This window comes from Engraulis encrasicolus, chromosome 5, assembly GCF_034702125.1.
Source record: "Engraulis encrasicolus isolate BLACKSEA-1 chromosome 5, IST_EnEncr_1.0, whole genome shotgun sequence".
Taxonomy (NCBI): domain Eukaryota; kingdom Metazoa; phylum Chordata; class Actinopteri; order Clupeiformes; family Engraulidae; genus Engraulis; species Engraulis encrasicolus.
The window spans coordinates 14,585,087-14,610,840 of NC_085861.1; the positions used below are offsets into that span (position 1 = coordinate 14,585,087).

Here is a 25,754-nt window from a genome sequence, read left to right on the forward strand (position 1 = left end):
CACGCCCACTCAATGCAAAAGCGTGTGCTCAAGTTGGGTCTCCTAAGGGGGCGTTGTCCCCTACTTCTTCTTCTCTTTTTGAGGTGTTTGCGCAAGACATGCGCTACCGCCATCTACAGCGCTAAGGGGACTTCATTGATTCTCCACCTCAGGACTCCAAAGGTCTCCTAACCGAAGGTCTCCTAAAGGGGCGTTCACCCGACATAAAGTGGATAACAGAAAATAAACAAAGTGACGCTTCTTGTTAGATCCACTTTCTTTGCCTAAGTTGTCCCCTCCTTCTTCTTCTCTTTCTGCGGTATTTGGTGTCGGCTTGCATGCTACCGCCATCTACAGTGCCAAGGGAACTCCTTTAATTCTCAACCTAAAGTCTCCAAAGGTCTCCAAAGATCTCCTAACCAAAGGTCTCCTAAAGGGGAGTTCACCTGACATCACATGGATCCAGGAAATGCACAGGCTTGAAGTACATTACTCTAATAGAAGATGTTTGGGTATGGTCAATGTCCTCCTGCATGTTAGGGATTGCCATTTTTGTCACTATTCCCTTCCCTCTGGTATAATTAGTTTGAAACCAAGGTTACTATAAGTATATCTCATTGATCGTAGCAAGGGCACAGTTACTCTGGGTCAGATGGTTTCAGGCTGAAACTGAACATTACATTCACTGAATGTGCTGTGACAAATATGAGGCAGCCATGTGGATTTTACCGCACCTTTCAGTTGCATTCTTTCCAAGCTAGCATTTGCCTGGAACAAGGGAGAGAGAATGGGAGATTGTGCAGGATTTCCCCCATGTCCCATCAACAGTTTGTTGGCAAAAAAATACAATTAAATAAAACCGATCTTGAACCAAAGACACATCTACACATCTCTGCACAGCTCTCTGGCATAGGTTAATACTAACACAAGGTTTACCTGTCCCTTTGGACAAATACATGTTTTTATCCTTCATAATAAATGATTGAATTGAACAGCAAAAGTTCAAAATTCACATCTCAACAGAGGTGTATTGTTGTGATATCCATGTCTTTGTAAAGTAAATACCGTATTTTGATAGATAACATATCACAGCTTATCTACGCTCTAAAAATAAAGACCCTCTTTTCATGTCGAGAAGGCTTGATAGCTCTCTGTGTTTGGCACACTTGACATTTTGCCGGCTTCGCTGCCTGTTTTGGTCTCTTGTGTCAACAAGAAACAAAAAACAGCACTTACCTGGTTTGTGCGCCTTAAAAATAAAAGGGAATGAGGTTATGCCCCAGGAATCACAGTGTCAGACACACATTTCACACCCACTTTCAAAACAGACAATGACATAATAATGCCTTTGGGTCAATCCCTCCATCAAAGACGAGTCCAGATATCACCCTTTTCTTTGGACCGCTCTTCTCTATAATAGGACACTGGGAGATTCATTAAAGGTGCACCGTGTAATATTTTTAGTAGTTCATCCTTTCCAGAATTCATGCTGCCCATTCACAAATGTTTCCTTTTTCACAAGTTCTTATCACCACCATCAAACTTTAAGTATTGAATATGACTGGGAAAATTGCATTTTTCATACATGAAAAGATGGATCTTCTCTATGGTCCGCCATTTTTCATTTCCAAAAATACAATTTTTTAACTGCAAAACTTACTGTACTTTCGTCAAACTAGTAAATTCTAGTTTATTACTTAGTAAACATTCATGAAAAGATCAAATTTGGCAATAGGCAGCACAATTTCAAAGAGAAGCTCCCTATTCTGGCCACAATTTTACACAGTGCACCTTTAAAAATGACCTTTCGTCTGACAGAGCTGTAGTATGAAGGCATCCCTTGAATAGCAGTTTGTGTATTCAACTGTCTTCTTTGAATCACAAAAATGAATGTCATATACACTATATTTATGCAATGATACATGCACAAATGAAGGTGTCTGCTTTGATAGAAATCAGTATGTTTACGGTATGTTTTCAGTTTTATACCTTTGTTATGTGTTAAGTCAGGCAGTGGTATTACAGTATGATATTTGAGTAAACACGATGGTGACACCTCTTTTTTTTTACCAAGATATACATTATATGACATAATACACAGCTTCTACACATATAAGCCCACTTCACAACATGAAGCTATATGCTCAATTCAGCCTATCTGTCTCATGTCTCTGTCCCATGGCTGGCTACCAATCTCATTAGTGTCCTGTTATGCCAAGCCTTGATTGTGGCCTAGCAAGTGGCACATGCCACTACTGTCAGCTCTTAGCCTGCCAAGACAAGACAAGACAAGCATGGGGCATAGTTTTAGATGAGGGGACATGTCCATATCACTTTTGGGATGAACCCACCACTGTTTTCCACATACATCATGCATAAAACGATACCCGGACCATTTCGCCATAATTATGCACTGTATGTCCCGACAGCTTTCCGAACCTAACGTCAACTCCGTTAAATAGAAGTAACAAGCAATAAGCAAGTGAGTGGTCAAGTCAGACGTTGGTGCAGTTGTCGAAGGTCTGCCTTGCTGAAAAAAGGGATACTCTGGCAGTTTGCCATATTTATGTCCCCAGCACTTTCCGAACCTAACCTCAACTCCGTTGAAGAGAAGCATCAAGGCAAGCAAGCGGGCGGTCATGTCCGGTCAGGTCAGACGTTGGTGGATTAGATGAAGGTCAGCCTTGCTGAAAAAAGGATACTCTGGCAGTTAACCATATTAATGTCCCCAGCACTTACCAAACCTAAACTCAACCCTGTTGGCCCTACCGTGGCACTAACGATAGGGCACTCGTCTGCTACACGAATGACCCGGGTTCGATTCCGGCCCAGGTCCTTTGCCAACCCTTCTCCATCTCTCCCCACTCACTTCCTGTCAGTGTCTTCACTGTCCTATAAAGGCAAAAAATGTTTAAAAAAAAAAAAAACTCAACTCCGTTGAAGCGAAGCAACAAGGCAAGCAAACAAGCGAGCGGTCAGGTCATGTCAGGTCAGACGTTGGTGCAGTTGGTGAAGGTCCGCCTTGCTGAAAAAAGGATGACAGTTTGCCATATTTCTGACAGTTTGCCATATTTCTGACAGCTTGCCATATTTATGACAGCTTGCCATATTTAAGACAGTTTGCCATATTTATGACAGTTTGCCATATTTATGGTCAGGTCAGACGTTGGTGCAGTTGGTGGAGGGCGGCGTGTCGGCTTTGCTGCGTATCTCCTTGATGTTGTTGAGTGGTGAGTCTGAGCCGGTGATCTGGCACTTGAAGACTTGCTTGTAGGCCTTGCGGAAGTTCTCAGAGAGGAAAGCGTAGATGATGGGGTTCACGGAGGAGTTGCTGTAGGCCAGGCAGTGTGCCGTCACGCGGAACCAGAACGACGCCTGGTTGAGGGGGAACTGTCCGAACTCCACCCACAGGTGCACGACGTGATGGGGCAGCCAGGACAGGCAGAAGACCACCACCACCACCAACACCGTCTGAGCAGTCTGCCATAGGATACAATGGAAGAAGAAGAGGGGAAATGATTAGTGTGGGAAGAAATCAAAACCAATCAATCAAAACATCACTGAGTCTTTCCCCCCAAGCACCATCACCACCAGCAGCAGCAGGACCATCAGAGCATTCTGCCATACAATACTAAGGGGAAAGCTAGTCATGCGGAAGTTATACTGTCATCAATATGTCAGGTAAAGGAAAAATCAAACTTTAAAATGTCTGAAACCAAAGAAAATGAATGCCCTGGTTTACCAAGAAGACTGAACGTCATACATCAACAAAGTGGAAAGGATTAGTGAGAGGAGCTGAAATCGAAACCAATTGATCAAAAACATCACTGTGTCTACTCCCCCCTGCACAGGGTCACTGACAGCTTTCACCAGGCCCCAGGGCAAAGCCATCTGAAAGGGCCCTCTCCTTAATACACACAGTGTAGTAGGAAGCAAATTCTGGGCCCCTCCTCTCCTTGCGGCCAGAACAATTGACCCCGCTGTCCCTCTTTTTGGCTTCTCAGCCCATGCACATCCACTGTAGACAGGCCGTGCCCTCCAAGTGACGCAGCAACTTCAGCGTCGCTTCCAGTCAGGCCAAGACCAATACAAATATCGTTTCTGAGCTCCCGAAAAATCGGGAACTCCTCCCACTTTGCCGGGAAGCATGCAACCATTAGCAAACCAAGGGAGGCAGGTCGACCATGCCATTTGGGAAATGTTAACTGTTATGCTCTTGGTCAGACCAAGTCTCAAAGAGATTTAAAAGTCGATGATAATCAGGCTACATCCACTGGCCCATGAATTGCAAGTATTGACGCATACCATTGCAACACATTAACAAGGCATGCTAAATCAAGCGTGAGGTTTTCAAAGCAGTTAACTTAATCAGGGAACAAGACCCACGATGCCAGCACAATCAGCATCTGCATCAGAGCTATTGCTGCTGAGCGTAATTAATATGGAAAAGAGACAGTCTTTCCATCTTTACTTTTAGACTGTTGGTGTTTCTTGGCAAACACTTCCCTCCCTTGCCTAAATCACTGTGGTAAAAACCTGATGTCTGCCATGAAGACTTTCAATTTCATGCTCACTCGCCTGTTCTCTCTCTGTCTGTCTCTCTCTGTCTTTGTGTGTGTGTGTGTGTGTGTGTGTGTGTGTGTGTGTGTGTGTGTGTGTGTGTGTGTGTGTGTGTGTGTGTGTGTGTGTGTGTGTGTGTGTGTGTCTCTCACTCTCTCAATCTCTCCCTCATTGCATCTGTCTGTCTGTTCCTTTCACCCTTGCTCTCATCTCCCTTCCTGCCTAATACCCAGGTTGGGAGGCTACTGATTTGTGCAATTAGCATTACAGAAAACATGCATAAAAGACATAGCCTGATAAACCAGCCTAAATGTGAGACTGTATGTATAATTTAATCTGGCCCCGATGAACGATACATCCAAAGATTGTTGATGAGAGCAGCCTGTTGCTTTTTATCCCGTGCCTGTGCTAATAGGTCGGCGCTCTGACCAATCAGCGATCTTTCTCGTTGATGTGCTTTCCCAACGTTGCGAGCTTTGTTGTCACTCCCTCAAAACCCGCCCGCTTTGATTCAAAACAAATCTCTGCGTTGTGAGGGTACAGTGTTCAAAATGTTTGACGATGTGAGGCTAGACGACCACTCGCAGCCGAAAAAAATTGGCGTCCAGCGGGTGGCGCTGGGATACTAGGCTATAAAAGACAGGGGGAGTGACACCAGAGTGTCAGGCAACCAGACTCCACAAAGATTAAAACGTGTATCCTCTCCACTATTGAGATGTCCGATAATATCGGCCCACAGATATTATCGGCCCGATAATAGTGTAAAATGTAATATCAGTCAATATCGGTATCGGATTTTTGACCCATCAAAACCGATATAATAATGCTTGAATTACTGTACACTTTTCTCCTTAATTATTTTTCTATTTTGCACAGACGATGTTAATATTTGGAAAGCTTTGTTGCATTCAAGAATGCATCTAGGGGGCATTACTATAAAATTAAGCATATTTTGTTCCACAACAGCAGATTTGTAATGTTACCTAGAATTTGTTATGAGGGAAAATAACCCACATATATCGGCATCGGTATCGGCCAATATCGGAATCGAAAACTGAGAGTTGGAAAATATCGGCATATCGGATATCGGCAAAAAAGTAAATATCGGACATCTCTAATTGAGACTATTTAGAAGGACATCACATCACCATCTGTAGCCTCTCAGATCTGTACCTGTGACTTCCCCAGCTATATAAAATAGTTTGTTTTATTTTATTTTATTTTATCGTGTTACAATAACTAGCCACAGTTGAACAATGTTTATAATGTAATGTTATACACTTACACTACGTATGTATACCCAACCGTATCTCGGTCATTTCGTGAAGTTTTCACGAAAAAAATAGGGAAATTAACTTTAAACTTCGTGGTGCATTCACGTTATTGCCCATTTTTCGTGGTTGGGCAATGCTTCCGCTGCCTATTCATTTGAATTGCCCGACTGCTGCCTAGCGACCCACTAGTTTGACGCCCTTTCGGTACCATCACATGGTAATCAAACATTTCAAACAAGCAATTTAGGGTTAGGGTTAGATTTAGGGTTAAGGTTAGGGTTAGGTTTAGGTTTAGGTTTAGGGTTAAGGTTAGGGTTAGGTTAGGGTTAGGGTCGTATGACATAAGGCGCAAGTACCGAAAGGGCGTCGAATTAGTGAGTCCCGAGTGTATCAGCAGTGTTCTGTCAGCACCCCCTCCCCGCCCCTGCAGACGCTTGGATAACCATAGCAACAACACGAGCTGAAAATACAGACAGAGAGCGCCTGTGCAGAAATACGCTTTGAGCGCCTGTGCAGAAATACGCTTTGTAGAGTTTGTGTCAATGACGTTGTCAGTGTAGTTTTCAAATGCAAACGTATGCATATCGTAAATCAACCACGAGGCAGTGTTCTGTCAGCACCCCCTCCCCGCCCCAGTCTGGTAATTCAAATGAATAGGCAGCGGAAGCGTTGCCCAACCACGAAAAACGGGCAATAACGTGAATGCACCACAAAGTTTAAAGTTAATTTCCCCATTTTTTTTTTCGTGAAAACTTCACGAAATGACCGAGATAGGGCTCGTATACCATAGGGTTAGGGTTAGTTATAGTAGGCCTACTGTAGATATAAGTGCTTTAATATAAATGCACTAAGAAATTAATCTTTGAAGAAAGTGCTGGTATTCCCTCTTCCATTAATATTTGTCCTTATCTTCTAAACAACATTTTGGCAGGTAACCTCATCTTCCATAGGCCTACTAGGCTACATCACCACTATGACAGTGCACAGGACCTTTAGCAATACATTACGACTTGGTCATTGCCATTCTGGTATCAGCTAATTTATAACAAGGGCCATGTCCGGGATGTAGAGGATCTAGCTGTGTTTCCATTTACAGGAGATGGCAGAATGTTTGATAGCCCAGTCAGGGAACAGTGTCTTTTTCTTCTTTAATATCTACTCTCTTCAAGTCGAAGTACGTGTGCTTCTCGAAACCTTCCTATTCCCATGGTAGGCCTAACCCAAAAGTAGCGTGGCTAATTTCCGAAGTCAACACTGCTACTTACTTTCTCCTCACTGCAGTGTGTGAACATGGAAGCAACAAGAGGTAGCCTAACCGTGAATAACCATTTTGATTGGGTGACAACTATATTTTTGCTGAGCTCATGACTCAGCTGTTTCCTCTGCGAAAATACACTTCCTTGATTAGATATACAATTATAAGACATACATGTGGAAAAATCTGGCAGAACTAGGTAATTTCTTTTGCACATTACTGACACACACGTAGGCTACAGTCAAGGGAAATCGAGTGTTATGCTGTAAAAACATGATTTTATGTTTTCTGTTCACCATGCTTCAGTGTGGATTCGAACTTGTGTGGCACACAGCTCATATTACAACAGACGAGAGCTTATTCCATTACGCTACTGTAATAGAAGCCAACCCTACTTTTTAGACGCGTCCTAGCATCTCTATAAGAGGGTATGTGCGTCCGTCTGTCTGTCTGTCTGTCTGTCTGTCCGTCTGAAACGCATTCTTTGTCTGAAATGCATTCTTTGAATTGTAATTCCCTCCTGTGTCCACAAGGCGGCAGTGCATAGACAGACACATCATTAGCCGCCTGTCGGACTTGTTTTTCAAGTACTTTGCACTTCATGTGGTGCTTTTGCAGAAGTAACCAACAATTTCTAATCCAAATATCGTCCAAAGTATGATTCGAAATTAAACGAAATGCAATATGAAGATAAAACTATATTATTAGTGTGAACGGTGTCAGATTCTGCCATGGCATATTTTTTCACAAAGAAATGACATGACGTGAATTTGTGCTGTGAACGCTCTCACAGCTGTATCATGACTTTGTGTGCATGTCGATTTATTTTCCCTGCTTTTGCACCACAAGATTAAGATATGTTCATCATTTCCCAATGTCAAGTGTTCTAGCCTTGGTAGTGCGTGGAACGCCTAGTGATTGGATACTCCGGCGAAGAGTATCCAATCATGCCATGACATGGGCGTTTCACGCACTACCAAGGACACTTGACATTGGGAAATAGTGATTTACATTTACTGTGTATGATTACCAGATTACCAGATTGAATGAAGACAGAGCCACTCAAACCTCAAGGCAGAAACCATTTCTCAACACAACACATTGAGACTCTATGGATAGTATTGAGAACACAGTTGTATCGGGTCAGGTTGTACCGGGTGTGTCAATATGTATATTTTAGATGCCCACTAATAACAGTTCTGCCCTACCAAGGCAAAGAGCAGTAACTACACCAACACTGAAACTGAGAAAAAGGCCTTCAAATATCAGTATTAAAATTGGATATTGTAGTTACTGCAAATTTGACATAGCAATATCTCTACAAAGTGACACATTTTGGACCATAAGGCTTATCACATGATTAAGGTGTTATGAAGACCATTTTCAGTAATAAAACATGGAGGTTAAGGCACTCAGTCTTGGTTGGTGTTGGTGGTAGTGTTGCCAGATGTGTCTGATCAAATCCTGCCCAAAAGGCGCTCAGAAACCGCCAGGATGCGCTAAATTCCGCCCAATTTCAACAAATTGCATTGATTTCTATGGGCATAAAACTGCAGGACAAAAACGCCAGATGGCCGATTTTTCCCATTTTTACTCATAGACGACCATCCCAAGCAGCCCAATTGGGCGGGTAACCGCTGAATCTGGCAACACTGGCTGGTGGACCACCCATTCTGTTTGAGTGTAAACACACGGCACAACAGTGAAGAGCCCAGACATGAGCCTGCTGTAGAGGTCTAGTAGAGGTCTTCTGGTATAATGAGGCACTCAGAGTGTGTGTGCGTGTGTGTGTGTGTGTGTGTGTGTGTGTGTGTGTGTGTGTGTGTGTGTGTGTGTGTGTGTGTGTGTGTGTGTGTGTGTGCAGGGGTGCCGACGGGGCGGGGTCAAACAGGACAGTTGTCCTGGGCCCTGGAAGACTGGGGGCCCAGAATTGGGTCCTTATTACATTGTATGTATTGGGCTGGGGGGCCCTTTCAGATGACTTTGTCCTGGGGCCATCCAAAGCTGTCAGCGGCCCTGTGTGTGTGTGTGTGTGTGTGTGTGTGTGTGTGTGTGTGTGTGTGTGTGTGTGTGTGTGTGTGTGTGTGTGTGTGTGTGTGTGTGTGTATTCATGTGGCGTTGCCCGCTAGTTCACTCTGTGTTTTGTGCAGGTTCTTATTGATTCCACACATTACTGTTTAATTCAATAAGGCCACTGTGTCTACCCATAATTAACCTTCCTATGGCACAGGTCCACCTTGTATCAAAAGATAGATAGATACAAAGAAAGAAAGAAAAAAAGAAAGAAAGAAAGAAAGAAAGAAAGAAAGAAAGAAAGAAAGAAAGAGAAAGATAGACAGACAGACAGACAGAAAGAGGACATCAAGGAGAAGTTCAGGTTCCAGGTAGCACTAATGCTATATACAGTAGATAGGCTCACTTAAATCAGCTGATTTGTTATTCTTTTATGTCAAGTTTGTTTTTGCATTAAGCTGTAACTGGTCGTCATTTCCGTGAGTACTGTCGTAGAGGTTAGCATGACACAAGTCATTCCACCCATATTCCCCACACACTATTTTCGGGGGCCTCTGCATCATGACATAGTATTGTATTATTTGAGCCCAGACAAAACAACATATGACATACAGGAAAAATACACTTTTTGTTTTCCACCTTTGTTGTTTATATTTTACATTTTAAAAAGTATATAAGGAAAGCACAACCATGTTTCTCATTAGTGACAGCTTTGGCCTTTGCAACTTATTCTATTTTACCAATGTGATATGGGTTTTCAGTCCATGACTCCTTTAAGACGCATAGGATACATATTTGCAAAAAAAGAGGGACAAGGGTCAATGATGTTTTAACGCACGCCAGGGTGGTGCAACCACAGCTAATGCCACTATTGTATGGATTCAATGTTTTGTTGTTATTTTTGCTTTTAGTGGATTATCTAAGAAGCATATCCATTGCAGTAGGCTACATTAATTACCCATTAGTAATTGATTTATGGGCATTAGCTGTGGTTGTACCACCTCACATCTGATCCCAAAAAGACGTTCTTGACCCTTTAGTACAAACTAGGTTTTAGACACACAAAAACCCTAGCAGAACAAACTATATCATCCAAAACGTTGACATGCTCTTATGCATGCTTGCTGCTGATAATGCTGGAAGACTCCACAAATAGCCATGCTCATGCACCTGAGTGTTGCACTGACTTTCCCATCATCACCACAACTGCTAATGTTGATAGTGACAAATCCTGGAGCAAGTTGTCCTTCCACAGTATACTGTTACTCCAATTTAATGAATTACTGGCAGTGGTTACTATAATATCCTCCACTGTGACCTAACACAAGTCCTGTCTCTCGTGTTTGGTGAGGCTTCTGACTGAGATTGTACCCAGAGAAAAGCAAGGAAACGGAAAACATAATGTTTTTGTCATTTTTGCCTACAGTGCATGCCATTTTCAGGCACTGATGATACATGTGTCCAACAATTACCATTGATAGGCCCTATATGTCAAGAAAGAGGTAGAGTAAACTGTGGATGTTAGATATTGGCCAAAGATATTCTAAGGCACAACATGGAGAGCTGTAGGGGGTTTTAGGGGGTGGGGGTGGTGGTGGGCGTGGGACCTTCATCAACTCAGGTCTATAAATGATTGAGCTACAGACCTGATAAGAGCAGATGTAGGAGTGAGTTCAGACCGGCCAGTAAAATGACTAACGGACATGGCAGCTTCAGTCATCGGCTCTGTCCACTTTCCACTCAGCTGATGTTTACATTATGTCTTCTCTTATTTACATGCATGTTGTAAATATGCCCAAACTTTTCTATACAGTACAAAGACATGAAATACAAATGCCTACTATGATCTGCATGGGGATAAATACATTATTTTAAAAAATTAGCATTTTTAAGACAAAACCGTTTCCTTCAGGCTCCCGCAAATTGAACAGCAACTTGTAAGTTTAAAAGGAAGAAAACCTTCATTTCTTTTTCGCCATTGCCTTGCATAATTACTTTCTTTAAACAACCCACTGATTTCTGTAGATGACTTGCCAATGGGGACAACTCAAGGACAGCCTGCATCTTCCGTTCTGTTCTCTTCTCTACAAAGAATCTGTCTGTACCCTGTGCCATTCTCTGCTGCTCTTTTCAGATTCACTACGATGCAATCACTCTATTTGTGGTAGGCTATGTCAATGACCACAGGTGTTTGGTCCATTACGCACCAATGAGAAATAGACTATACAGATGCCTCACAAATGCGATTTAATATAAAGAGTAAATGAAGCAAACTGGCCAATACTGCATGCATCAATCACCAGCAATCATGTCTGATAGTGCAAACAGACGTAAACAAGCAAACCCAGTATACAATTCTTCTCGTGAATAACTCCACTGAACAACAATATATTTGCAGACATAGCCCACAAGCTTTAGACATTCTTCCAATTAACACTAAATCATACTTCTCATAGGTAAGCAGTGGTGTAGTCTATAGAACGCAGGTATACGGAGCATACCCACTTCAAAATTTCTGGGATTTCAGCATACCCACTTAAAATTGATGGATCCATTATTTAGAATAGCACAAATATACTAATTTCCAAAAATGCTCAAATATACAGTATACCCACCATAAAAAGTAGACTACACCACGGCATAGGTGAACATACCTTTTTCTTGGACGCTTCTGATTTTTTGGACATGTTTCTGAGCTTTTTATGAAGGTGATTTAAAACCTGCAAAACAGGAAATAATTCATATTAAAATAACTGAATGGGACATTTTGGGCGACTAAATATTAAAATACTCGGAATCGTTATATAATCGAGATGAAAATGACATTGTATGACATTTGCTTTTACAATTGCCTTGAATTGTTCAATAGATTGTTGTGCGCCCTCGCGCGCGGGGGGTGTCACGACTTACCTTTGTGTAACAGAAAGATATTAATAAAAGAGGCAAGACGTAACCAAAGACGAACGTGCACACCACATAGATTTTCCTATGGTTGTTGTTGTTCCATATTTCCCAGCAGAATGTATTATTTCCAGGAGTCTCAAATAGGTTCTGGTGGTATGCCACAGGTGCTGCCATGGCCAGGGAGAGGATCCAAATGCTGACCACACCGACCAGGGCATGCCTCGCCACACGGATGGAGGACGACTTTCTCGAGTGGACTATGGCTATGTACCTATCCACGGACATCGCTGACAGAGTGAAAATACTGACCAACATGGAGACCGTGAAGAAGTAGTGGGTGAATTTACAAATGAAGGCACCCAGAACCCACGTTGGTAACATGTAAATTGTAGACTGAAACGGGACACAGAAGAGCAGGTACGACAGGTCGGCGACGCTCAGGTTTAGGATAAAGATGTTAGTGGTGCTCCGTGGTTTCCCGGGCTTACTCCTGGCAAGAACCGTTATAACCATGGAGTTACCCATCACACCCAGAGCGAAAATGAGCCCAAATACAAGAAGCGTGATGAAGTTGTCCATGCCAATCCCGAACAAAAGTTTTTCAGGCGGCACGCTGTGGTCCGTTCTGTTGAAAAATCCCTCTCCATCGCCGAAGTTGGTCATCTCCGATGCGTTCATTGTGCACACTTTAAATGCCAAAATGAGTCCTACTGAAATATGTCGTCTTGTTTTCCCACTGGTGTCCCCGTTAGCCAAACCACAAGGTATGGGAATAACAAGTTCTGTTTGATGTTTTCACAAGGGCAGCTGCCCATTTTTGGAAGAATTATCCCCAGTCCTCAAAACGCGCGCTTTCTTTTTTCTTCCAAAGAGTTGGGCTGTCATTGCTGACTGTCAATCTCCGCCTGAAGGGTGCCAATCTGCGGCTTTCCACAGAGGCTTCATTATTCAATTTAATCAGGCGTCGTTCCACCACGGTTGTCCTTGGCGAGGTTGCTGTCAGCCCCGTCTAGATACCTGGAGTCTCCGCTTGCGCCTGGTGCTTTGTGCGTTTTCCCCTCAATCCCATTTCCCTCTGATATAGCCGGGGTCGGGGCTGCGCCGCTCTCACGTCACGCACGCAGCACGCAGTCCCACCACCCCGCACCCAGATCATCCAGCCCCTTCATTTTTCCATTTTTTTTTCAGCGCCCACCCTTTCACTCGTCTGCTTCTCATGCAGTAATGGTGAACTAGACTGTGGAGCACTTCTTGGCTGTGTTAACCCTGGCCCTGCTGGTTCAACTGAATTGAGACAGTACAGTACCTTTCTGCCCATCAATGTGTCTGGGTGGGATACTTTAAGGACCATATACATGGGTTTGTAATTGTGCCTAATGTGTATTTATTGAACCGTCTTCAATTTCTTCACCAGTCTTATCACCATAACATTTGCCACAGTCACAGTAATACACATGAGCTTATTCAGATTAGTATGAGACAGTTTATGGAACATGAATTTAGAATCATAAGGTCACCAAAGGGTCATTTCATGTGAAATCAGACACTTTGGGACCCGACCGACACGGATTTCAATCATACTTGCTGTGCCTGTTTAGTAGCAAGGTAGCACCCCAGAACTGCATTTGTGTGAATCTGACACCAATATTAAGGGAGAAACAGACTAGCAAAGGTTTACATATGAGGGTAGGACACTATGCATTCAGCCTTGATTATATCAGTCAGTGTAAGTCACAAAAGGATGTCTGAGCTCTTTTCTGGCTCTACACATTACACACACAGCATGGAATACAACCACCTTCAGAGTATGAATTATGATACATTGAAAAATTAAAAATTGAATATCAAAAAAACGTATATTTTAAAATGGCTGGTTTCTTGTCTAAACATAGCCTGTAAGGTCATAAACAATGCCTGAAAAATGGGGTGTTTGGTTCTTTATTCATTTCAGAGATAATGGGACATAAAGGTTGAAATGAGTTGTAATGAAGTAGTAATAGAATAGTGTCAGGGACAGGGCTGGACTGGACATCTGGCATAATGGACATTTTCCTGGTGGGCCCTGCACCCTCGTCGGCCCATTTTCCAGGTACTCAAAAACTACACGGCTTCTGCCCATTGTCAATGGACACAGTGGAAGCTAGACCACAGGCAGGGTTGAAAGAATAAGCTCAGTAAAGGAATTGTTCAAATGTTCAAGCATCAAAGGGTATGTTGTAGCCATATATGATGGCAACAAGTGGCTAGCATGTGTTGAGGAATGTATACCGAGCACTGGAGAGGTGAAACTGAACTTCCTGCATCCTCATGGACCATCTCCATCCTTCACATATTCCGATAGACATGCTGTCATGTGATATTACTATGGTATTACCATATTATTACTAGGTGATTTGTATGATGCCATATTTTTGAGTCCCATTATCTCTGAAATGAATAAAGAACCAAACACCAGCATTTCAGGTGTTGTTCATGACATTGCAGGCTACGTTTAGACAAGGAACTGGCCATTTTAAAGCATACGTTTTTTTGATATTCAATTTTAAATTTTTCAATAAATCATAATTCATATTCTGAGGGTTTTTGTGTTCCATGCGGTTGTGTAATTTGTAGAGCCAGAAAAGAGCTTTCAAATAACACCACAGACATATTTTTGTGACTTACACTGACTGATATAATCAAGGCTGAATGTATGGTGTCCTACCCTGTAAACCTTTCCAAGTCTGTCTCTCCCTTAATATTGGTATCGGATTCACACAAATGCAGTTCTGGGGTGCTACCCTGCTACTAAACAGGCACACCAAGTATGATTGAAATCTGTGTCGGTCAGGTCCCAAAGTGTCTGATTTCACGTGAAATGACCCCAAAGTGGAAGTGCTAATGGCAACTTTTATCAGAGCATCAGAAAAAAAACTTGCGGTGTTATATGATAGATAGATGTGTACATCTATAAAACTTGTAGGCTATGACAGGGATGAATTCCTGTGTCTCAGAAGTTCTCCGTCCAGATTTTAGCCTTATTCAGGTTTGGATAATGACGATAATGACAGAGGTAATGTTGGTTTTGATGATGGCAGAATACACTATCATCACTATCATAATACACTGAAGATATCTCAGGTTCAGTCATGGCTGGATATGGCATGCAGGGCATTTGCCCGGTGGACTGCTGATGATTTTGGCCTGGTCCTTTCCTCAACGTATGGTAACAGTCCTCATGCCGCTACAGCGGACCTGTTCGCGTCAAGCTGTTGTGGTCAAAATAGCTCACAATGGATGACTTGACTGAAAATATTGTCACATTCATTGTCTCTCCCAGTGCTTGGTGACCTGGTCTTGCCTGAAAATGCCTGACCTGATTTTTCATCCCAGTTCAGCTCTGGGTTCAGTTGTACTTCCATCTTCTCCATGTCTTTGTTTTTTTTTCTTCCTCCACCAGTGAGGCCCATCAAGTCTGTGATTCCAGCCCCAGCTGTGGAAGGAAAACAGAACTGGACTAGTAATGTGGCGTGCAGGGCATTTTCCAGGTGGGCCAGCAGTCCTAAGGGGCTGATGCTGTTAGCTTTGTATTTGGTTGTTTGTTTCCTTAAGGACTGGTCGACAGTTTAGATGTTGGTGGCAGTCCATTGGTCCACCTTTTCATATAGACAGTGGGCTGAGACAAGCTGGAAATAGGCCTACGTAGTACGAAAACGATGTGTGTGAGGGACCCGTTCATACCAAAAATGCCATTTACATTACATTACACTTACGTTAGCTGACAGTTTTATCCAAAGGGACTTACAGTTACTTACAGGGTGTTGGTTACAGTTCCTGGAGCAGTGTCAGGTTTCTATATGTGCCTTGCTCAAGAGCACCTCAGCTATGGAGTGTGCAGTAGAGAGTGGAAGGGTGGGATTCAAACCAGCAATCCTCTGATCTTAAGTCCATCTCCATAACCATTAAGCTACCTTCACACACGTTGCTGCTAGTTACTAGCTTCTCGCTCGCCTACTTGCCACTCGCTCATGGAACGTTCGCTAACTGCCAATGCAAACGTGAGAAGTACAGAACTCTGCATTCCAAATGGTTACTCACTTACACGCCTCGCTCAAAGTTAAAATATTTTCAACTCGGAATCCGCCCACATCGCATCGCTTGTACAATCCTCGCCAACTCGTCTCCTCGTCTCGCTGGACATTCTATTGACTTAACTCGCTGAGCGAGTAACTAGCAACGACGTGTGTGAACGAGGCTTTAGTCCATGGCTGCCCAGATGTGTTTTTAGTCCCAGGCCAGCCCTGGAGAAGACTCATGCAGGGCAGGGCAGGTTCAGAGAGTGCTGCCTACCAGCTCCAGCAACTATGGCAACAAGCAGAACAGAAGACTGCGGTGAGTGGAGCAGAGCATGTTCTGGTCACAGTCTCAGGTCAGTCTGGTGGAACAGGCCTTCCCCTCTCCCTCTCCCTCTCTCTCTGGATCTGGATTTCTGTGTCTGTACATTTCTCTCTCTCTATCTCTCTTGCTCTGTACTTCTCTGGCTAGCTGTTGGTCTCTCTGGATGTGTGTGTGTGTACTTTGCTGTCTGTCCCTCTGTCCCTCTGTCTGCCTGTCTGTCTGTCTGTCTGTCTGTCTCTCTCTCTCTCTCTCTCTCTCTCTCTCTCTCTCTCTCTCTCTCTCTCTCTCTCTCTCTCTCTCGATCTGTACTTCTCTGTATGTCTGTCTGTCTGGATTTGTGTGTGTGTGTATGTCTGTCTGTCTGTCTGTCTGTCTGTCTGTCTGTCTGTCTGTCTGTCTGTCTCTCTCTCTCTCTCTCTCTCTCTCTCTCTCTCTCTCTCTCCGTACTTCTCTGTCTGTCTGTCTGCCTGTCTGTCTGTCTGTCTGTCTGTCGGCCTCTCTGGATTTGTGTGTGTGTGTGTGTATCTCTCTCTCTCTCTCTCTCTCTCTCTCTCTCTCTCTCTCTCTCTCTCTCTCTCTCTCTCTCTCTCTCTCTCTCTCTCTCCGTACTTCTCTGTCTGTCTGTCTGTCTGTCTGTCTGTCGGTCTCTCTGGATTTGTCTCTCTCTCTCTCTCTCTCTCTCTCTCTCTCTCTCTCTCTCTCTCTCTCTCTCTCTCCCCCTCTCTGTTCTGTCTGTCTATTATTCCCCTGTTTGTCTCTCTGTCTTCTTACTGTAATCCTGCCTGGCAGTGATGGCTCAGCAGGCTCCCCAGGCCCCGTAACGCCAAACTAATATATCACTGTGTGGCTGCCGTATGTGTGAAAAGCAGGGAACATTGAATACAGACCTTGTGCACGTTGAATACGTTAGTAAGCAATGACAATGTCTCTCAAATTGAAATACCACAGAATTGATTCATGCAATTGATTGAATGGGTATCCAAATATGATGCTGTATGGTTGTGCTTTGGATAAGTAAATTAATTAAATAAGAATGACAAAAATCGTATCGCTATGTCAGGTCAGGTTTAATTATGCCTCTAATGTTCTCTAATATTCACATTTTTTCATTAGATATATTCTTTTTTTTAAGATATTTTTTTGGTCTTTTTGACTTTTTTATGATAGGACAGTGAATGTGGTGACTGGAAGCGAGTGGGGAGAGAGAGACGGGGAAGGGCCGGCAAAGGACCTGGGCCGGGAATCGAACCCGGGTCAGCCGCATGGTAGACAAGTGCCCTACCGTTTGGCCACGGCAGGGCCTCATTAGATAGATCTGATAACCTTTTGCTTACATGAAGATAAGCATCTCTTTATTGGTATCTGTTGAGGCCAGGGCCCGAGTTCTAGGGGGATGAGGGGGGATGCCATGCCATGAAAATGGTCTAAAATCATCCCCCTCAATGAAAATGGTCAAAAATCATCACCCTCTAAAACAGGCATTCTTTCTTCACATATTGTGTTAAAATTGCCCTCTTAACAACTACATCTTCAACATTTTCTCAGGGGAGAAACTCCCTAACCCCCAATAATCAGAATCCATCTCTGACCATCCCCCCTGCTTTGATTTTACAACTCGACCACTGGTTGAGGCTGCTGACTGCCCATTATCTTGGAGCTTATCCCAATGGCCATGCGAAGTGGGGCTCGCTGAGGTTCGACTCTCACCACTAGATGGGGCTATTCTTTACTCTGTTGTCCAGGGCAACAGTCAATTAATACCCTTTTCTTAAGTGCACATCTCCTAATCTGTTGTGGAGCGTGTCTGTCAGTATACATGGGTTTTATATTTTTGTTTTAACCTGACTTCGTGAAACTAGCTCCACACAACTCAACTTCTGATTGTTGGAAAATTAGCTCACCTGGTTGGCTGCCCCTCCTCACAACACTGTGTTGATAAAGAAAACAAAAAAACATCTATAGGCTACTACACCCGTCCTGAGGTGACCAGAGATCATTGATTCACAGAGAAAGAAAGTTCACAAAATGTTAAATAAATAGTTAAATAAATAAAATTAAAACCTCTTCCTGTGCTCTCTTTGGGCCAGCACATGTGAAGTGTGTTGCAGTGCTTTTCAGTCAGGTGCAATTCCCCCAGGACTGTGTGGTCTGTGGACTGAGCTGAAAGTGGATTTGTTGATATAGTGTCTGTCTTCAAAAACAGGACATAATTCTCCAATAGGGCCTACGGTCTTTCAGGTCTTAAAGCGGCGGTGGCCATTCTCTGTGATAAGACTAATGTGTTTGTGCTCCGCCTCATCAGTTTTCCCATTTCCAGTACACCAGGTTTTTCCACCACTTTTTTCCCAGAGGATTAGGCTATATGCCACACATTACACCATTAAAAATTATTTTGGTATGAAAATTATAATGTGGTATAAAAAACTATGATCACAAAAGAGAGGTATAATGATAACAGCAGAATTATCAAATTGTGAAGCAACGACGCAAAGTAATGTTCAGTTCAGTGTACTGTGAGTGATTTAATCATTTCATGTCCCTTATTTCCTCTTTATTTTTTTAGATTTTGATGATGGGGAATACTTAATACAAGCGGTGTATGGCTTCCTGACTGAAGGGACAGGCGTCTCCCCACTCCAAACAAGTTGCGCAATGGATAGGCGATGTGGCAATCTTCATCAATGGAGTGACGTGACCTGCACAACAGGACCTGATTAGTCCAAGCTAGTCAACCAAACTTTTCAAAAGTTTTGTGTTTGAATTGTGTTTGTAACGTTTACCTGAAGAAGGTCGGATGACCGAAACGTTGTATTAAAGTTTGTTGGTGGAATGGACAGTGTGCGGGATTTCTTTGCACCTTATTTGGAATTAAAAGCTGTAAAATCTTGAGATAAAATGGACTGCGGTGGGCAAAGCAAACAATGTCCCTAAGCCTCTTTTCCACTTTCATTTTTCTGGTAGGCCTACAGCTCGACACAGCGCGACTTGGCCGCCACTTTCTGCTTTTCAACAGGGCACAACACACAGTTCAATCGAAGAGCAAAATGCGGCGGTCGAGTTCCGCTATGTCGAGCTGTAGGCCTACCAGAAAACCGCCAGATTTTCGTGCATTGTAATATTTTCCTACGTAATATTGTTTACAGTAAAATACAAAACAGTAACACCAAACAGGGTGTTAGATTTACGAGATGAAAGATATGAAAATAAAATCGCATGGTCATGGATAGGCCTACAAGTAGGCCTACTACCAAAAACCTGGCTTTAAGACAAACATACACAAATAATGATAATAAACACACACCTGTAGTGTAAATTGTAAATGAAAGTACTCTATTTATCTGTTCTCCGCTAATATTGCACAGTCTTCAGGATCAGCTGGTGTTGACGTTTCATGGTCTGCGCATGCCCAATGGCGGTTTGTAGGATTGTACAACATGTAGGAGGACTTTACAGAACACAGGCAGTGGAAAAGAGGCATTAGAGGAGCCCTTACAACACCCCGATTTCTCCATTCTGCTGCCACAGTAAATGAATATGGAAAGGTAATACAAATGCTGGTCAAGAGCAGACATTATCTGAAATGACATGAGAGGGGCATGGTCATACTACACCCCTTAGTCACTTGTATAATGAAAATAATCTTCCTTAGAGATGGGAAGTCTACTTTAGTCAACCTGATAGGTAGGCTTCAGCTATAGTGCAGAACGCTGCAGCTAGGGTTTTAACAAAGGACCAAGAAATTTGAACATATTTCACCAATCTCCTCCACTGCTAGCCTGTTCAAGCCAGAGCATGCTTTAAAATCATGTTGCTCACGTACAGGCGAAACTTGATTGGACCAAAATGACAGGGGGTCATAGATGGCGGGGCCCTTTCAGAGGACTTTGTCCTGGGCCTGGCAAAAGCTGCAGCGGCGCTGTAGTTAACTGAAACAAAGAATGAACTGAAACAAAAGTAGCATAAGGCTGGCCCATAACCAGAAGGAATACAGCTGAAGGACTGTACCCTTAGTGCAGAGCTTATGTTATAACACTACTGTCACCAAAATTGTAATAGCTGTCCTACAGTTATATGTGACTTCAGGCTCTCTGTAATGTCATAGCAATGTTGTTATGATATAGGCCTTGTTAAGTATTTTCGCTGCCGACGACCCCATCTGCAGTGAGAGGCTACGAATGTATTGCCAGTGCCATTATTGCATCCCCAAGCAGTCCTTCAGTTTTCTCTCCAGCAAATGCTTGCTGCACCTTAACCATTATGTGAACACATACTGTATTTGTCATTTCCCGTCTGTCTGATAAGTGTGCCTCTTCACAATAGCTCGTGTAACAGCTCTTTTCAACAAGTGCCACACAAGGAGTTCTGATGTATTTCGCTTGTGGTCTTGATGTCTTTGTGTTTTGACAGCATGGTGGTTTGTGTCCGTCAGATCAGATGTGACAGGCGAACAGCAGCAATACATTGTAATACGGATACAGAGAGGAGAGACACTAATCAGGATGACAGCAACCACAACAAAGCATCCATGCAACTGATGAATAGACAGAGCTGGACTGGGGGAGAAATAGGATCAGGGCACTTTCGGCTTAAATGGGGACCTCATAATTAGAACCGACTCACCGGTAGGGCCCAGCAACCTTGTGGGCACCTATTTTCAGATATGTACAAAACATTTTTTTTTACATTTCTGAAAATAGGGGCCCACGAGGGTGCAGGGCCCACCTGGAAATGCCCGTTATGCCAGATGGCCAGTCCAGCCCTTATAGACGCTATTTCCCCCCAGAGCACTGGCTTCAAATCCACTTCCTCTGGCCGCCCAGAGTGAGCGGCCGTTGTTGCTGTTGCATTCATTGCGCAGGCAGAGAGCGATAGATAGGCTTTCCTCCCGTGCCGATTACTATGCATTGTTCCTGCTCCTGCTCCAGCTCCTGTCCGTTCTTCTCCTCTGAGAGATAACCTCCTGACTCTGTGGCATCACCTGGGAAGCCGACAGTGGGGTCGACAAAGGGGTCAGTTGTCCCGGGCCCAGGGACAGAGGAGGGGGCCCAGAATTGGGTCTTCATGACATTGTATTTATTAGGTAGGGGGAAGTGATGTAGTCTATTTTTTTGTGGTGGGTATACTATATTTGAGCATTTTTCCAGGTGGGTATACTTTTGTGCTATTCAAAATAATGGATCAATCAATTTTACGTGGCTATACTGAAATCCCTGACATTTTGAAGTGGGTATACTGCGTAGAATGCATATACACCACATGCATACACCACTGGTGGGGGGCCCTTCCAGATGACTTTGTCCCGGGCCTGGTCAAAAGCTGGCGGCCACCCCCGGGCACCACTCAACATGATTGAACACAGCAGAGAGCCCTGCACGATAAGGATCACAGGTCCACTGAGGTCTGAGGCTAACTAAACACACAATCAGGCAATGACACTGCCCTGTCACCTGGACGGAGATACATGAACATGAACAACCAGGAAACAATGCAACCTGAGTGGCACAGAGAGTCACACATGCGTCATAAGCGCATTCGAATAATGTTATTACGCCGTTTCAATTAAACAAATGACAGCTTCTGTAGAGATGTGAGATGGAGAAGCCATCACATGTGTGGTTGTTTTTATTTTTGATGCTGGATGCTGTTTGCTGAATATATGCAATATTGGAAACTACAGAACATCCCACAGGGTGATTTGCATAATAATAGTCTAACATGAAACAGCATAAAAACATTTCAATTGACTTTTCAATTCTGATTTGTCTTTCTTTCAGCAAATTGAAGGCGATTGATGTTGTTCAAGAACTCTGTCTCTGGCATTTTGTTTTGCAAACCCAATTTCATCTTCCTGTTTTTGTACATTTTGCCCTTCGTAACAACCTACGTCTTTTTTCTTGTGCAGTCAGAAAGGCACAGAATTGTTCTCCATAATCTCTTCAATCATTACAGACTAGTGTCTGTCTCCAGATGTCCTTGGTTAACTGTTCATATTGAATATTCCCCTTTCAGTTCCGTAAAATTTCCACATCACGATGCTCTACTAAATACTGTACATGGCCCTCTGTCATGCTTGGCTTAGCCTGTCCCATTAGACCAGTGGTTCCCAACCTATGGGTCGGGACCCACCTTATGGGTCGCCAAAGATCCACAGGGGGTCGCGGAGCCCTCTTGATTTTAAGGGGTTTCATTTTAAATATATATAGCCAATGTTGAATAAAAGACAAAGCATTTAACTAATAAATGCAGAGAAGCAACAAATTGTAAGTGCTACATTAAACATTTATTCTATATTTGACCAAAGACGAATTGAGGAATAAAATAACTAAAATTAGTTTTCGCAGGAAACAGAGGGCATCTTGGGACTCCGTCTCGTGCAGGCGCTCGCGTGGTTGGGTCACCAAAGCTTACAATAGTAAGAACATGGGTCCCTTAAGAAAAAGGTTGGGAACCACTGCATTAGACAAAGGTACATTATAGCAACATCTGTTTGTGTTGTGCATTCAGTTCTCTCTTTAGCACGCTTCTTGGACACTTTCCATAGTGAATGACATCATGTGGCCTTATCATACTTGAAAAAGTAACAAAATGAACAAAGAAAAAAAAACAGACATTGGTAAACAAGATGGGGACAGTACAGCAAAATACTGTAAGATCAGGCTGCTATAATTAATTACAAGTTAGAGGTTGGGTTTGTATTTCACATTTAGAGAGGGCATTAGATTTGCCTCCTTCAATGATGTGATATTATGTAGCCTATATAGGTTTGGTTATTGACTTAGACAACATCCTCATCCTCATCTACATACAGAATGTTGACATACTTGATGGGAAGCTGTCAAGTATCCAACAATGGATATAGATTGTCTTCCACCAAGATTTGTGCAACTGAATTTTATTTTGTATTGATTTGAGTTCAACTAAAAGTTGTGGGCATAGGCCTACTGTTGTTGATCATGTTTATGATCATACAAAGGCATGCCATCTTCACAAAGGTGATTAAGATGTGGCACAATTATGATGGCCTTGTTATTATGGGCTTGTTATTACGTTTCTTTAATTGTTTCTTATTGAGTCGTGCACACACACACACACACACACACACACACACACACACACACACACACACACACACACACACACACACACACACACACACACACACACACACACACACACACACACACACACACACACACACACACACACACACACCTTTCACTGAATTATCATTCTGTCCTCCCCATGTAAAACATTCATTATTGTTTTTCAAAGAGCAACATCGTGTTTTGGTGACAGTTAATATGCATTAGTAACAGAATGTTCAAAATGCATTTTCCATTAGTCTAATATTTAGTACGATTATTCAAAATGTAGAAGGCCTAAAATCGTGACAAGGATCTGAAAAGCCCATGTGGATATTGTGTTTTCAATAAAAGGGCCAGGGGGCTCAGAGGGAGATGGCCACTTCAAACTGAGTGGCATTGTTTGACAAACACAGTCATTTACAACTGCATTGCTGCATTGCTGATAATGTTCTGAAGCAGACATGGCCGTAGCCACATATGAGGTACGGGAGGTCCGGACCTCCCTTATTTTTAGAGAAAATAATATTCGGTAACACTTAACTTAAAGCCAACATTATAAGCGCATTTATAACAAATTATAATGCACATTATAATTACTTACAACGTATTATGACTACACTCATGATGCTTCATGATGCTTTATATTAACAGTTATGAAAAACTATGAATCTAGCTTATAATGCTTTATAAATCCAAGGGTGTCATGAGTGCTCATGACTGGCTATAAACAACAGGCTGCCTGATGGGGCTTATAGTACATTATGAGCACCTATACCCCTCTATGCACAGACCTGGATGATAAACTGTCATAAGGGCTCATACGATGCTATAATGTTTCATGTGAGGTCATAAGTCGTCAATGTGTACTCTAAGTAAAGTGAAGTTCATATCGATGCATCTATAATGCACTGTATAATGCACATCTATAATGCATCATAATGCACTGTAAGCCCCATTAGGTAGCCTGTAGTTTATATCCAGTCATGAGCACTCATAATACCCTTGGATTTATAAAGTATTATAAGCTAGATTCATGGTTATTCATTACTGTTAACATACAGCATCATGAAACATCGTTGGTGTAGTCGTAATGTGTTGTAAGTAATTATAATGTGCATTATAATTTGTTATAAATGCGCTCATAATGCGCTATAGATATGGGCTTCATAGAAAGTGTTACCTAATATTCTTCATACATGAAAAAGGGGATCTTCTCCATTGTCCGCCATTTTTTAATTTCCAGAAATCTTTTCAGCTGCAAAACATACTGTAAACTGTGGTCATACTAGTAAATATTAGTTCATTATTTAGCAGATATTCATGAAAAGACCAAAATTGGCCAAAGACAGCACAGTTTCAATGAGCAACATAGTTACAATAGATACTCCGGGCAACATCCTACACAGTGCACCTTTTAAAAAATTCTTGCGCGCACCTCCCTTATTTCAAATTCCTGGCTACGGCCATGGAAGCAGAATGTCCAGATTTGTCATGTTTACACATTGAAGTATTACAGCTCCATTATTGACTGCTGTTGCACAATTCCAATAATTGAATCAATACAAGAAAGTCATCTGCTGATCCGATGTGTTATAATTTCACCTTAGAAACATTTTAAATTTTTGATTCACACCTCCTCCACCACCCATCCTCATCCTCATCCTCATCATCCTAAACATTCTTCTTCTTCTTCTTCTTCTTCTTCTTCTTCTTCTTCTTCTTCTTCTTCTTCTTCTTCTTCTTCTTCTTCTTCTTCTTCTTCTTCTGCTTCCCCCTTTCCCCCTCCTTACCTTCTAAGCATCAGAGCATCTGCTACCAAATCTGGATCCTTCTATAACCAGACTGCAGAAAGTGGGCGGAAGTTGGTCTTGTTCTACACCAGTGGTTCTCAACCTTTTTGGAAGAAACGCCCCGCTGACCTAACCATAAGCCTGCCAGTGCCCCCCACCCAAGAACATGATGTTACAGACTATGAAAACCACAGCCTAATAGTAATGATCTTCTATACCAGTGGTTCCCAAACTTTTTTCCCTGCGCACCCCCTTGTACATTTCAATGTGGTTCGCGCACCCCCAAGCGAATTTATGTCTGCTGATGGCCAACTCAAGGAGTTAAACTGCACTTCAGATGGACCCTTCCAGCATACAATTCACCATCAAATTAAAACAAATTAATATTCATTAATGCTAGATATAAAACACACATATCCACCATTGCTCTATTCAGCTCGCGCGTCCCCTAATGGCAGGCCGCGCACCCCCAGGGGTGCACGCACCCCAGTTTGGGAAACCCTGTTCTATACTATTA

General features: G+C 42.8%; 1 protein-coding gene across 1 annotated transcript; it reads right to left on the reverse strand.

Moving 5' to 3' along the window:
* Nucleotides 1-3,057: 3,057 nt before the first annotated feature.
* On the reverse strand, nt 3,058-12,978 carry galr1a (galanin receptor 1a). Its single transcript, XM_063198000.1, has 3 exons — nt 11,992-12,978; nt 11,736-11,801; nt 3,058-3,459 (listed from the first exon to the last, which is right to left on the reverse strand). Exons 1-3 carry the CDS (start codon nt 12,661-12,663, stop codon nt 3,139-3,141), a joined length of 1,059 nt encoding a protein of 352 aa, XP_063054070.1. The 5' UTR covers nt 12,664-12,978; the 3' UTR covers nt 3,058-3,138.
* Between the last annotated feature and the right edge of the window lie 12,776 nt (nt 12,979-25,754).